Source organism: Lucilia sericata, unplaced genomic scaffold (genome assembly GCF_015586225.1).
Source record: "Lucilia sericata isolate MDLA Ls3-8-SP2 unplaced genomic scaffold, ASM1558622v1 Contig000036F_arrow, whole genome shotgun sequence".
Lineage (NCBI taxonomy): Eukaryota > Metazoa > Arthropoda > Insecta > Diptera > Calliphoridae > Lucilia > Lucilia sericata.
In genome coordinates this window covers 37,598-50,323 of record NW_023994074.1, presented here as the reverse complement: position 1 = coordinate 50,323, position 12,726 = coordinate 37,598, and the positions used below count along the sequence as shown (strand labels likewise).

General features: G+C 31.0%; 3 protein-coding genes across 3 annotated transcripts; all 3 read right to left on the bottom strand.

The window, feature by feature from the left end:
• Positions 1-6,146: 6,146 nt before the first annotated feature.
• Positions 6,147-7,003, bottom strand: LOC119612791 (odorant receptor 94a-like). The gene is made up of 3 exons (XM_037968660.1): positions 6,533-7,003; positions 6,270-6,467; positions 6,147-6,203 (listed from the first exon to the last, which is right to left on the bottom strand). The coding sequence occupies exons 1-3, from the start codon at positions 7,001-7,003 to the stop codon at positions 6,147-6,149; spliced, it is 726 nt and encodes a 241-aa protein (XP_037824588.1).
• A 1,084-nt stretch (positions 7,004-8,087) lies between these two features.
• Positions 8,088-9,210, bottom strand: LOC119612783 (odorant receptor 94a-like). Its single transcript, XM_037968652.1, has 4 exons — positions 9,012-9,210; positions 8,639-8,933; positions 8,214-8,580; positions 8,088-8,144 (listed from the first exon to the last, which is right to left on the bottom strand). The coding sequence occupies exons 1-4, from the start codon at positions 9,208-9,210 to the stop codon at positions 8,088-8,090; spliced, it is 918 nt and encodes a 305-aa protein (XP_037824580.1).
• A 1,839-nt stretch (positions 9,211-11,049) lies between these two features.
• LOC119613083 (odorant receptor 94a-like) lies at positions 11,050-12,332 on the bottom strand. Its single transcript, XM_037969022.1, has 4 exons — positions 11,972-12,332; positions 11,599-11,893; positions 11,178-11,544; positions 11,050-11,106 (listed from the first exon to the last, which is right to left on the bottom strand). Exons 1-4 carry the CDS (start codon positions 12,330-12,332, stop codon positions 11,050-11,052), a joined length of 1,080 nt encoding a protein of 359 aa, XP_037824950.1.
• Positions 12,333-12,726: the final 394 nt, after the last annotated feature.

Below are 12,726 nucleotides of genomic sequence, written 5' to 3'. Positions count from 1 at the left end.
GTCTCAGACAAGTCTGGAGGAAATGATAGACGTGCCTACCTTTGAGACCTTAATTATGTATAATAAATCGGCTCTTAGACTCAGAAACTCAGTTGTACTAAACTATAATCCCATCTGTATTGATAACATTATACAGAAAGTATATAGGTCCCGAATTTGAGGTTATAGGTCCCGAATTTGAGGGATGACAGTGCTGAAAACACTGTCTTTCAGAATGATGCACTTTTGGTGTATAATAAGAATTGTTCAAAACTCCGTTCTCCGTTGATCCTGGTCTCCATTAAATTGCCTATGCTTACATTGTTTTATAGATAGACATTTTCGTCATCTACAAGACCGCAAGACACATCTCGAGCAGTGGACCATTAACTCTCAATACTCTGCTACGAACGTGATAAGGTCCAAATGATCCTCAATTGCATTTACTCCATGCTCCGACGTAGTCGACACTTTGTGGAATTGATAATAATGACGCACTTTTGGTCTATAATGGTAATGGTTCAAAACTCAACATTTTCTCTGGTCTCCATCAAATTGCCTAATGCTTACACTGTTCGAGAGGTCTACAATTGACTCTCAAAACTTCGAAAGTGATAAAGTCCAAATGATCCTCAATTGCATTTACTCCAAGCTCCTACATAATCGATACATTGTGTTTTGCAAAAAGATATTCATATTCTCCTGGTTGCGGTATTGAACAGGATAGAACTAGGCACTGTATGATTGGACTTATGTCAGATCATATTGTTTAGATGAAGAAGAATCCATACAACATCTTTTAGAGTTTAGACTGAGATATTTTGGCCTTTTCGTGATCTTTATTGTTATCGTGTGTAATCACATTTGTGAGAAGTACCGAAAGGTTCTCTCTGGGATCATGGGAATTACAAGATCGCCCAAATTAGGAAAGAATATTTCGCTAATGCTAAATCGGGAGCTTCTCATTTAACCTAACCATGAAAGATGGCATCTGGAAATACAATTGTAAAATTTTTATTGTTGATGTATTAACATAGAATACCTTCTCCAACAATTGGAACTTTGAAGTACTCTGGGAAAAGTTCAACTGATTTTTGTATAGGTGTCTCAAAAATTGTCTATCAGGAACTGATCTTTAATCTAGATGAGTTAGAGTTTTGAATTCATCTTAAAATCTCAAAGAGTGAAAGAAGATATGAAATCCTAAATAATATCATGGATGATCACTGTCTAAAAATTCTTAATATATTGTCTTAGTGACAATCAATAATTTTAATATAAAATATGTTCTTCTGCACCATTTAAGAGAAGAGATTCTTTCCAATGAAAACAAAATATAGTTCAAATGAAAAAAATATATTTCTCATATTATTTATGTAAACCTTTCAGATCGATAATAATAATCCATACAATAAATTTCTTAATAAATAACGTGATTTTGTCACCTTTAATTCCAGGAAATTAAAATAAAAATTGTAAAGGTCATTTCTATAGTTGTTGTTGTTCTCTTTCTGTCAACCTACATACAACATACCGCATTCCACAGAAGATGCAGTAAAAATGTTTATTTGTACATCCTACATGTTAATCTCTCATTGAAGTTTTATTACAACCACTTGAAATTCAACCTCAAAAAAACATCGTATTATTACATTTAACAGGTTGCCAACTGCAGCGAAGAAGAGATTTAAAATACACAAACAACAAAATACATACATACATATTTTTATGAGTTTTTCCTTTCTTGCTGTTGTTGTTTTTCTTAAAGAATTCTCAAGTACCCAGAGTCTGTCTGTCTGTTAGTCTAACCGTGGCGCTTCTAAGTCTAGCATGAATTTTATGATACTTGAAATTCTTTCATTGTTTACTTTCATTTAAATCTTTAAAAGCGCCTGGTATTTTATTTAGTTTACTCGTATCTTATGTGTCTGTCCATCCGTTCGCCCAATCGTATGTGTTAGAGTGTAAGAGTGTGTGTTATTTTCCCTTTTTGAGTTTCGAGTGGCTTCATTGTTTAATATTTGAAAATATCCCAGCTTGTGTATAGTTCTTAGAGTTAGCGCAGCCAACTCGCGAAACCTTTTCTTTTGCTTGTTTTTGTTTTCTTATTCTTTGTATTTTATCTTGTTGTTCTTTTTTTGATAGAGCAAGTGTTTAGTATTGTATCCCATGCATTTATCTCTACCTACTTTGCTATTTGCTGTGTATTTATTATTGTTGTTGGCTGACTATTGTATATAATCGATCTTGAGAGTTTATCTTTAACATTTTATGACACTTATAGGTCGTCAATATTTTTCTTCTTCTTCTCCTCCTGTTTTATTGTTGTTGTTCATATTATTGTTACTGCTATTGTTCTTTGTGCCATTGTGCAGGTAAGCAGCAATTCATTCTTCTACGACCAAACGAAACGAAAGAGGTCCTTGAGAATCAGCCATATAACTGCATATACGTTTTCAAAGAAACTTCGCACCTCTACTATTGTGTTTATTCTTATTTGTTGTTGTTTTATTTAGCGTTTAGTTTGGGCAGAGAAGAATAATAGATCGGTGTTATATTCTTCATCAATTACTTTTCTCCCCGCAGTGATTTCAAGTGTTGTTTATTGTTCGACGTCATAGAGATTTTTACGCCTTCGAAAAATTGGTACCGTCATAAAATTTTCAAGTGGTTATTAAGTAAAATCTTCTTTTTTTGTAGGCCAAGCTTTAAGAAATACATTGTTTTCAATTGTTGCAGTTGCATGTACACGCATGTTTACAGTGAGAGAAAGATATGATCAAGAGTATAATTTTTAGCATTGTTAGTAGGTTAGTAGTTAGAGATGTAGCCTGTCAGGCCGGAGGTCGTGAGTTCGATTCTCACCAGAGGCATTGGGAAATGAGCTCACATGGAGACCTAGACACAATAAAGACTTATGTGTATTTCCTCCTATTTTGTGTACTAACTAACTAACTACTAACTAACTAACTAACTAACTAACTAACTAACTAACTAACTAACTACTAACTAACTACTAACTAACTAACTAACTAACTAACTAACTAACTAACTAACTAACTAACTAACTAACTAACTAACTAACTAACTAACTAACTAACTAACTAACTAACTAACTAACTAACTAACTAACTAACTAACTAACTAACTAACTAACTAACTAACTAACTAACTAACTAACTAACTAACTAACTAACTAACTAACTACTAACTAACTAACTAACTAACTAACTAACTAACTAACTAACTAACTAACTAACTAACTAACTAACTAACTAACTAACTAACTAACTAACTAACTAACTAACTAACTAACTAACTAACTAACTAACTAACTAACTAACTAACTAACTAACTAACTAACTAACTAACTAACTAACTAACTAACTAACTAACTAACTAACTAACTAACTAACTAACTAACTAACTAACTAACTAACTAACTAACTAACTAACTAACTAACTAACTAACTAACTAACTAACTAACTAACTAACTAACTAACTAACTAACTAACTAACTAACTAACTAACTAACTAACTAACTAACTAACTAACTAACTAACTAACTAACTAACTAACTAACTAACTAACTAACTAACTAACTAACTACTAACTAACTAACTAACTAACTAACTAACTAACTAACTAACTAACTAACTAACTAACTAACTAACTAACTAACTAACTAACTAACTAACTAACTACTAACTAACTAACTAACTAACTAACTAACTAACTAACTAACTAACTAACTAACTAACTAACTAACTAACTAACTAACTAACTAACTAACTAACTAACTAACTAACTACTAACTAACTAACTAACTAACTAACTAACTAACTAACTAACTAACTAACTAACTAACTAACTAACTAACTACTAACTAACTAACTAACTACTAACTAACTAACTAACTACTAACTAACTAACTAACTAACTAACTAACTAACTAACTAACTACTAACTAACTAACTAACTAACTAACTAACTAACTAACTAACTACTAACTAACTAACTAACTAACTAACTAACTAACTAACTAACTAACTAACTAACTAACTAACTAACTAACTAACTAACTAACTAACTAACTAACTCACTCACTAACTAAACTTGTGCCAATTCTTCTTCGTCTAAAGAACTTTTATGTGATCTAACATGCGTCCAATCGTGCTGAGTGCAATAGATATACAAGACGTTCTAGTGGAACACTAGTTTTCCGATTTTTTGTCGGCGGTCGTAATAGACAACTGAACCAGGTGAATATGAAACCCCTTTTCGAAACAGTTTCGTCTAACGACGATAAGTAAACTTCACATTCATTTCCTCGAATGGCCTCGTGTTCTGGAGCCCAAATCAATTCTGCAAAGTGTTGACAAAGTAGTGACAAGAGCAACTAGTAAAGCATTCTAAATTTATCACTTTAGAGGTTACAAGACTGTCCACGTAGGTTTACATACATATATTCGATGTCTCAAAATTTAGTTCTGAGAAACAAAGCAGGCATTTTTAAAAAAATCTTTTAAACAAATCTTTTCTCACAGTGTAAGACATATCTATTGTAAGCTGCTGCACATTTTCAATGGCCATATAAACAACCATTTTATTATGATGTCGCCCCGTATCTATTGTTTTCTCAAGTGGTTCTTTATTTTACTCTCAACTATTTATTCCCTTAAGTTGGATTTGTATTGCTCTGGCCCAGCAACAACAACAATTCATACTAACAGGCAATAAAACAATGCTAACAATACAATTGTTTTAATTGTTGTTGGAATGTCCTTTTTTCTCTATTACTGCTGGCTGACTGGTGTTTAAAATGTGTTATACCTAGAAACAGATTAAAACAAGGCGAACAGCATAAAATTCATATACACACATTTGTTGTTGTTGCGGTATCCTAGAAGAAATCCTAAAACAACTAAAAGTAATAGGTACTTGTACGTGTATGTTGCATGCATAAGATCATGATCATTTGCAGCCACTTGAAAAACATTATTTTCTTTTCTCTATTTTCCCTTAATTTTGCATGTCACTGACACCCACTCGACGGCACAGCATGCTGCATGCAACATATAGGCTGTGCTTAAAAAAAGGTGTGCGTGTGTGTGCAAATGCCTATCATATTTGGGCGAATTAACTCAAGGTGGAAATTCTAACAAATTTGGAAAATCTTATTTTGATATTAATGAAATGCTCATTGACATCCAATTGAAATTTGTATGGAATTTTTGAGCAATTATTTTTGTCGACTTTTAATCTCCTGATGAAATTGGAAAATTTGCAAAATTAATTTCAGTTAGCAATGAATAATTTTGGAATTTCCTTTTAGAGTCAAAGTGGTTATTGGTTTTATTTTATTTTTTGGATTTTCCCCTTAATACAAAAGTGGAAAATATAGTTTTGCTGTCAACAATACAATATTTACATACATTAATTAGTTTTTATTATTATTTTGTTAAGAGTGTTTCTTTTTTAGGAGGTGTTAGTTGAGTTGTTTTTCTCACGCTAGTTGTAAAGAGTATTCTGTGGATTTTTGGGAAAAACCCCCCAACAAATTGACTTGAGAGAATAAATGTTTAGAATTTTGCTTATAGGAAGGATTTAAAAATTTGGTAATTGTATAATAACTTTATTAAGAGATTCATACAAATTGAAGGTTAGATGAAATTAAGCAGATTTTCAATTTGTTAAGTATGTTTTAATTTCGGTGTAATGGAACATCGTTAGAGTAATTTTATTGAGTTATATTCTTAATTACAAACATCGGAGAGCCAGTTCTCGTGATAATGATCTTTAAGCTATAAAACTAGATCTCGTAGAAGGTAAAAAGTCTTTTTGTTAGCTTAACTTTTAAAAATTTCACAAACTTTTGAAGTTTACATTAAAACTAACATTTAAAAAAAAAATAATCATATTATAACATTTTTCAATAACATGAAATTTTATTAGTGATCGTGGTACTGTAACAGTAAACTTAGTGAAGTCAAAAACCTTACAATTAAAGCTTTTATGCTTTTATTACTACTTCATGTTAATAACAGTGTTTGTGTGTAAAAAACTACTTATGATTATACAAATACTTGTGAGTGCTTTTAAAACGGTTAAACAAATTGCTGTCTGTAAATAATCTTTAGCCTACTCCATTCCAAATATCACTTGCTTACTCATCACCCGTATTGAGTAATAAAGCAAAAAAACTATAAGCATTGTTCATGGTCTAAAAGTAATAATAAAAAACGAATATAAATAAAGTATATTATTAAATATGATGAATAGCTATAACCTTTGCATAGACTGGTAAGCCGACTTCGAAAAAGATACCAGCTTTTATGATTACAGGCTGCTGCAAATATTGCATGTATATTAAAATTAATTTACGATTAAATGGTGACATCTCTGGCCAATTGCAATTGTAAGTACTGTTTGTAAGATGAGAGAATTCTGTGGTCAATTTATCGGCATAATAGTAGGGCAAAAATATCTATAATTTCATAACCATAGTATAAAATTAAAGTTTGTCAAACGATAGAAACTAAAACACAATACAAAACCGCTTAATAAAATTTGAGTCAGAAATGGATAGGATACAATCCGTTCACATGTTCTGGACATGCTGTAAATATAATTTAATTTAAACCATGTTTTTCTTAGCAACTTGAGATGTAATTCAATTATTGCCAACAATTTTTTGGTGATAGCAGCATCTGTTTGATCCTTATCAGTGCCCAAATTCTCCAAACGCATTGCTATAAACTTAAAGTACAAAGCCAAATGTTGCATTCTATAACAGTGAAGCATGTCCGATGTAACATTAGATAGACATGACAACGGCGTAGCACACAATTCATAAATGTAAGCATACCAATACTTTGAAGGATGTTTCCAATCAAATGGTGTCCAAATCGGAAATCGCAATTCGTATGTCTTAAGAAATAGCAGAGATAGCATATAAAGGAATGACGCTGCTGTCACACGCTGCCATAAAACACGCTCTTGTGTTGTATACAACTTGAACATTTCATTTTGTTGCCATTCATTAAACAGGGATTATTAATTTAATGCATTATGATACCATATCTTAAGAATCTTCACCACAAGTCCAGTTTCCCTTAAGCACTTGTAGAGAACAACATGAGGATGTTTATTGCAAATGTCAGCGGTACGTGTAATATCAAGTTAAAATAAATCGCTGAAAATTTTGTCAGTTTACGCTGTAACTTCTTGTTTCTCAAAATTCCAATGGTTTCCATAATATTAACAATACGCGAGTTCTTCAACATATAGTAGCCCATTGTTGAAAGATAATGATAAACTGTGTTATTAAAGTAAATTTTGCAGTTCAATTTACTTTGTAGGACAAGTGTATGGTATTATTTGCACAGTGGTTTAAAAGTTCATTCAATAAAGCTATAATTACTTGTTATATTTTAAAAATCCCATTCGGAAATTTTATTGCATTTATAAAGAACTACAGAACAGAACAGATCATCTCTGAACAAAAGTTTTACGAACCTGCGGGATTTATAGCATTTTATACTGTTAAAATTTCAACTACCAGCTATTTGTACATACAATATAGATTATTACCACTGTTACTGTTTAACATACAAATTAATTATTTAATAATTTGCTTATTATCCTTTGACATTTAAGCTTTTAGTAAATATTCACACTAAAGGAGGTTTTATTAATAATACTTCCTACCAATTACATAATTTTCTTTATACTAGTTGTTTGTATCCAGCGTTGTTGATTTATAAAAAAAATATGAGTGATCACAGATATTAGCTATTTTCTTAATTGAAGCGTTATTTAAGGATCTACAGCAGATTTTAGGTTTTTTCATGTAAAATTAGATTTTTGAAGGAAAATATCAGTGTTTACAGTTTTAACTATTTTATCAATTGTAGCGTTATTAAAGGATCTACTGTCGATTTTAGGTTAGAAAGTAGGTATTTAAAAATTCCAATTTTTTAAAATAATAATCATACCATAACATTTTTCATTAACAGCATACTTTATAAGTGATCGTGGTGCATTAACAGGAAATTTAGTAAAGTAAAAGATTAAAGCTTTTTTACAACTCCAGTTCAAACTGCACTTACTCAACATCCATATTGAGTAATAAAGCAAAAAAACTGTAAGCATTATTCATAGTCTACAAAAATAATAAAAGAAAACAAATACACATTTATTAGACACAAAACAATTAAATATGTATAATAACCTTTGCATAAATCGGTAGGCCGACATCAAAAAAGATACTAGCTTTTATGACTACAGGTTGCTGCAGATGTTGCATGTATATTAAAATTAGTTTACGATTAAATGGCGACATATCTGGCCAGTTGCAATTGTAAATACTATTTGCAAGATCACACGATTCTGTGGTCAATTTATCGGCATAATAGCAGGGCAAAAATATTTGTAGATCCATAACAACAATATACTGAATCAATGACAAAAATCTTACAGGATCTTCTTTGGAATTAAAGTTTGTCAAACGATAGAGACTAAAACACAATACAAAGCCGCTTAGTAAAATTTGAGCTAAAAATGAATAGGATACTATCCGTCCACATGATCTAGACATGCTGTAAATATAATTTAACTTAAAATATGTTTCACTTAAAAGCAGAGTGATCGTTTTACCTTTTCAACTTCAGATGTAATTTAATTATTGTCAACAACTTTTTGGTAATAACATCATTTGTTTGCTTCTCGTCAGTAGCCAAATTCTCCAAACGTATTCCTATAAATTTAAAGTACAAAGCCAAATGCTGCATCATATAACAGAGAAGCATGTCTGTTGTACAATTGGATAGACATGATAACGGCGCAGCAAACAATTCATAAAAGTAAGCATACCAATAGTTCGACGGAAGTTTCCAATCAAATGGTGTCCAAATCGAAAATGGCAATTCGTAGCTGTCGAAAAACAGTAAAGCTAAGCAAGAAAAGTATACAACACTCAGGCTACATGTTATATAGAGGAATGCCATAATACTAAAGAATCTAGTCGTACGCTGCCATAAAACACGCTCTTGTGTTGTATACAATTCGAACATTTCGTTTTGGTGCCATTCATTAAACAGGAATTTAATCAAAGCATCGTAATACCATATGTTAAGTATCTTCACCAGAAGTCCTGTTTCCGTTAAAGCCACGTAAAGGATATCATTTGCCTCATTTATATCCGAACTAAATATAATTTTTAACCACATTATGGTGGTTAATGTAAATGTCGCCGGTATATGTATCATTAAATTAAAACAAATTCCAGGAATTTTTGGTAGCCTTTTCTGCAACTTATCGTTTGTTAAAATCCCAATGGTTGCCAAAATATTATAAATAATACGAGTGTTTTTCAAGGTATCGTAGGACATTGTCGATTGATAAAGATAAACTGTGTTATTGATAATTTTTTGCATTTCAAGTTACTTTATAACAGAAAAGAGCAATGTTATATGCACAGTGGTATCGGCAGATCTTTACAAATTATGGATAAATAGTTTTACAAAAGTAATGGTAGCTTTCAAGCAGGCATGGGGGGTAATGATTACACAAAGTAATTAATAACAAGGTCAATTACAATTACTTGTAATGTGTAATTGAACAATAACCAATTACAATTACTTGTAATTGTAATTGAAATTTTTCCAATTACAATTACTTGTAATGTGTAATTGAAAAATAACTAATTACAATTACTTGTAATTGTAATTGCAGTTTTGCCAATTACAATTACTTGCATTTGTAATTGAAATTTTGAAATTGGCCTCCGGTAGGTTAGTGGTTAGTGTTCTAGTCTGGTAGACTGTAGGTGGTGGGTTCGTGTCCTACCTGAGACACTGGTTAAGGAGCGCACAACAGGCCCGATAGAGGCCTAGGTGTATTTCTTCGGATTTGATGTATATACATTCTCCTTTCAAACTAACTAACTAACTAATTGAAATTTTCAATTACAATTACTTGTAATTGTATGTTGTATTCATATAAATTCTACTGAGTTTATTTTTTTAATAGACAAATACCAATATTATTACCACTGTTGCTTAATATAAAACTAAATTATTTTATAATTTGCTTATTATCCATAGGTATTTATCCATTTAGTAAATATTTACACTAAAGATAGTTTCATAAATAACTAATACATCAATTTAGTCACTATATATCAAATCAAATTCTTCTATTTTATACAAGCTGTTAGTATCCGGTGTTTTTTATACGAAAAGAAAATTGAAATATGAGATTTTCACTATTTTCTTAATTAGAGCGTTATTTAAGGATTTTATGTTTTTCATACATAAATCTGATTTTGATGGAAAATATGATCATTCTATAAGGATCTCATATAAAAATCCGTTTTTGACGGGAAAAAAAATTGATTCACAGTTTTCACTATTTTTGCAATTGGAGCGTTATTTAACGATCAGCAGCCGATTTTATGTTTTCCTCAAACGGAGTGATCACAGATTTTCACTATTTTCTTAATTGGAGCGTAATTTGAGCATCTACAGCCGGTTTTAAGTTTTTCATATAAAAATCGGTTTTTGATGGAAAATATGAGTGATAACAGATTTTCACTATATTCTCAATTGGAATGTTGTTAAACGATCTGCAGCCGATTTTAGATTTTTGATATTTTTAAACGAAAATATGAGTGATCACAGATATTCACTATTTTCTCATCTAGGACGTTATTTAAGGGTCTACAGACAATTATGGCTTTTTATATATTAATCCTTTTGTACTATTATCTCAATTAGATTTTCCAAAACTTTTGCAGTAAATATTCCAATATTTTTTAAATAATAATCCTGACATAACATTTTAATTAACATCATACTTTATTAGTGATCGTGGTGCTGTAACAGTAAATTTAGCAAAGTTAAAAACCTTACAATTAAAGCTTTTTTTTTATAACATCATGTTAATAACAGTGTCTCTGTGCAATAAACTGTAAACATTCAAACATAATATGTATGTGAGTGCTTTTAAAAGTGTTAAAAAAAGTTCTGTCTGTAAATAATCTTCAACCAACTCCATCCAAACATCACTTACTCAACATCCATATTGAGTAATAAAGCAAAAAAACTGTAAGCATTATTCATGGTCTGAAAATAATTAAAGAAAAAAACAAATAATATAAAATATACAATAACCAAGTGTAATGAATTGCTATAACCTTTGCATAAATTGGTAAGCCGACTTCAAAAAAGTTACCAGCTTTTATGACTACAGGTTTCTGCAGAGATTGCATATACATTAAAATTAATTTACGATTAAACGGCGACATCTCGGGCCAGTTGCAATTGTAAATACTATTTGTAAGACGAGACGATTCTATGGTCAATTTGTTGGCATAATAGCAGGGTAAAAATATTTGTAGATTCATAACCATAGCATACTGGATCAATGAGAAAAATGTAACTGGATCTTCTATGAAATTAAAGTTTGTCAAACGATAGAGACTAAAACACAATACAAAGGCGCTTAATAAAATTTGAGCCAAAATCGGATATGATACAATTCGTTCACAATATTTGGACATGCTGTAAATATAAGGCAATTAAAAGTTTCCTTTAGAATCAAAGTGTCTGTATTACCTTTTCAATTTAAGGTGAAATTTAATTATTGTCAACAGCTTTTTGGTTACAACTGAATTTATTTCGCCTTTCTTGTTGCCCAAATTCTCCAAACGCATTGCTATCAACTTAAAGTACAAAGCCAAATGCTGCATCATACAACACAGAAGCATGTCCGAGGTACAATTGGATAGACATGTCAACGGCATGGCAAACAATTCATAAAAGTAAGCATACCAATAGTTTGACGGATGTTTCCAATTAAATGGTGTCCAGTAGAGAAATGGCAATTCGTAGCTGTTGAGAAATAGTACAGCTGTGAAAGAAAAACATACAACACTCAGGCTGCATGTTATATAAAGGAATGCCACAATACCAAATAATTTAATCGTACGCTGCCACATGTAAAATTCTTGTGTTGTATACAACTTGAACATTTCATTTTGTTGCCATTCATTAAAAAGGGATTTAATCAATGCATCATGATACCATATGCTAAGTATCTTCACCACTAGTGCCGTTTCCGTTAAGACCATGTAAAGGACATCAGTTGCTTCATATATATCCGAACTAAATATAACTTCCAACCACATGAGGGTGGTGTATGTAAATGTCAGCGGTACGTGTATCATCAATTTGTAATAAATTGGTGGAACTTTCGATAGCTTTAGGTGCAGCTTCTTGTTTGTCAAAATACCAATGGTGGCCAAAATCTTAATAATTACGCGCGATTTTTCCAAGGTATTGTATGCCATTGTTGAATGATATTAAGCCAATTTTTTTGTAATTCAGTTCAATTTATAGGTCAAGAGAAAAGAAGTATTTGCACTGTGGTTTCCGAAAGATATTTAATAATATTGTATTTACTTATTAAACGTGGTGGTTCAATATTTTTTTGAGTTTTAAATGCTCTGGCTTGTTCTTAGATATATCAGTCTGCTATCTTGTAGATCGGGATAGTTACATAAAAGATGTTGTACCGATTATTTTACTTCTTCTAAATAAACAGCATTTGCAATAACACTTACGTGCGTAGTCAATACGAACTACGAACAGTGTCGAAGTTTCTGTAGTCAAATAGTCAACCCTATTCGATACCTCAGCTATGGAAATAAGATTATTCTGGGATTGATATTTGGAAAAGATCCT

Excerpts from the sequence above, each read along its gene's own strand:
- LOC119612791 (XM_037968660.1), bottom strand. The coding sequence starts at position 7,003 with ATGTTCAAGTTGTATACAACACAAGAGCGTGTTTTATGGCAGCGTGTG. Across the intron at positions 6,468-6,532 it reads AAATTTTATTAAGCGGTTTT|ATATTTTTGCCCTACTATTA; the intron begins GTATTGTGTTTT and ends ATGAAATTATAG. Across the intron at positions 6,204-6,269 it reads GCTTACCAGTCTATGCAAAG|ACCATGAACAATGCTTATAG; the intron begins GTTATAGCTATT and ends TATTACTTTTAG.
- LOC119612783 (XM_037968652.1), bottom strand. The coding sequence starts at position 9,210 with ATGTGGTTAAAAATTATATTTAGTTCGGATATAAATGAGGCAAATGAT. Across the intron at positions 8,934-9,011 it reads AGAGCGTGTTTTATGGCAGC|CTTTACTGTTTTTCGACAGC; the intron begins GTACGACTAGAT and ends TTTCTTGCTTAG. Across the intron at positions 8,581-8,638 it reads TTACATCTGAAGTTGAAAAG|CATGTCTAGATCATGTGGAC; the intron begins GTAAAACGATCA and ends TTATATTTACAG.
- LOC119613083 (XM_037969022.1), bottom strand. The coding sequence starts at position 12,332 with ATGGCATACAATACCTTGGAAAAATCGCGCGTAATTATTAAGATTTTG. Across the intron at positions 11,894-11,971 it reads AGAATTTTACATGTGGCAGC|CTGTACTATTTCTCAACAGC; the intron begins GTACGATTAAAT and ends TTTCTTTCACAG. Across the intron at positions 11,545-11,598 it reads TTTCACCTTAAATTGAAAAG|CATGTCCAAATATTGTGAAC; the intron begins GTAATACAGACA and ends TTATATTTACAG.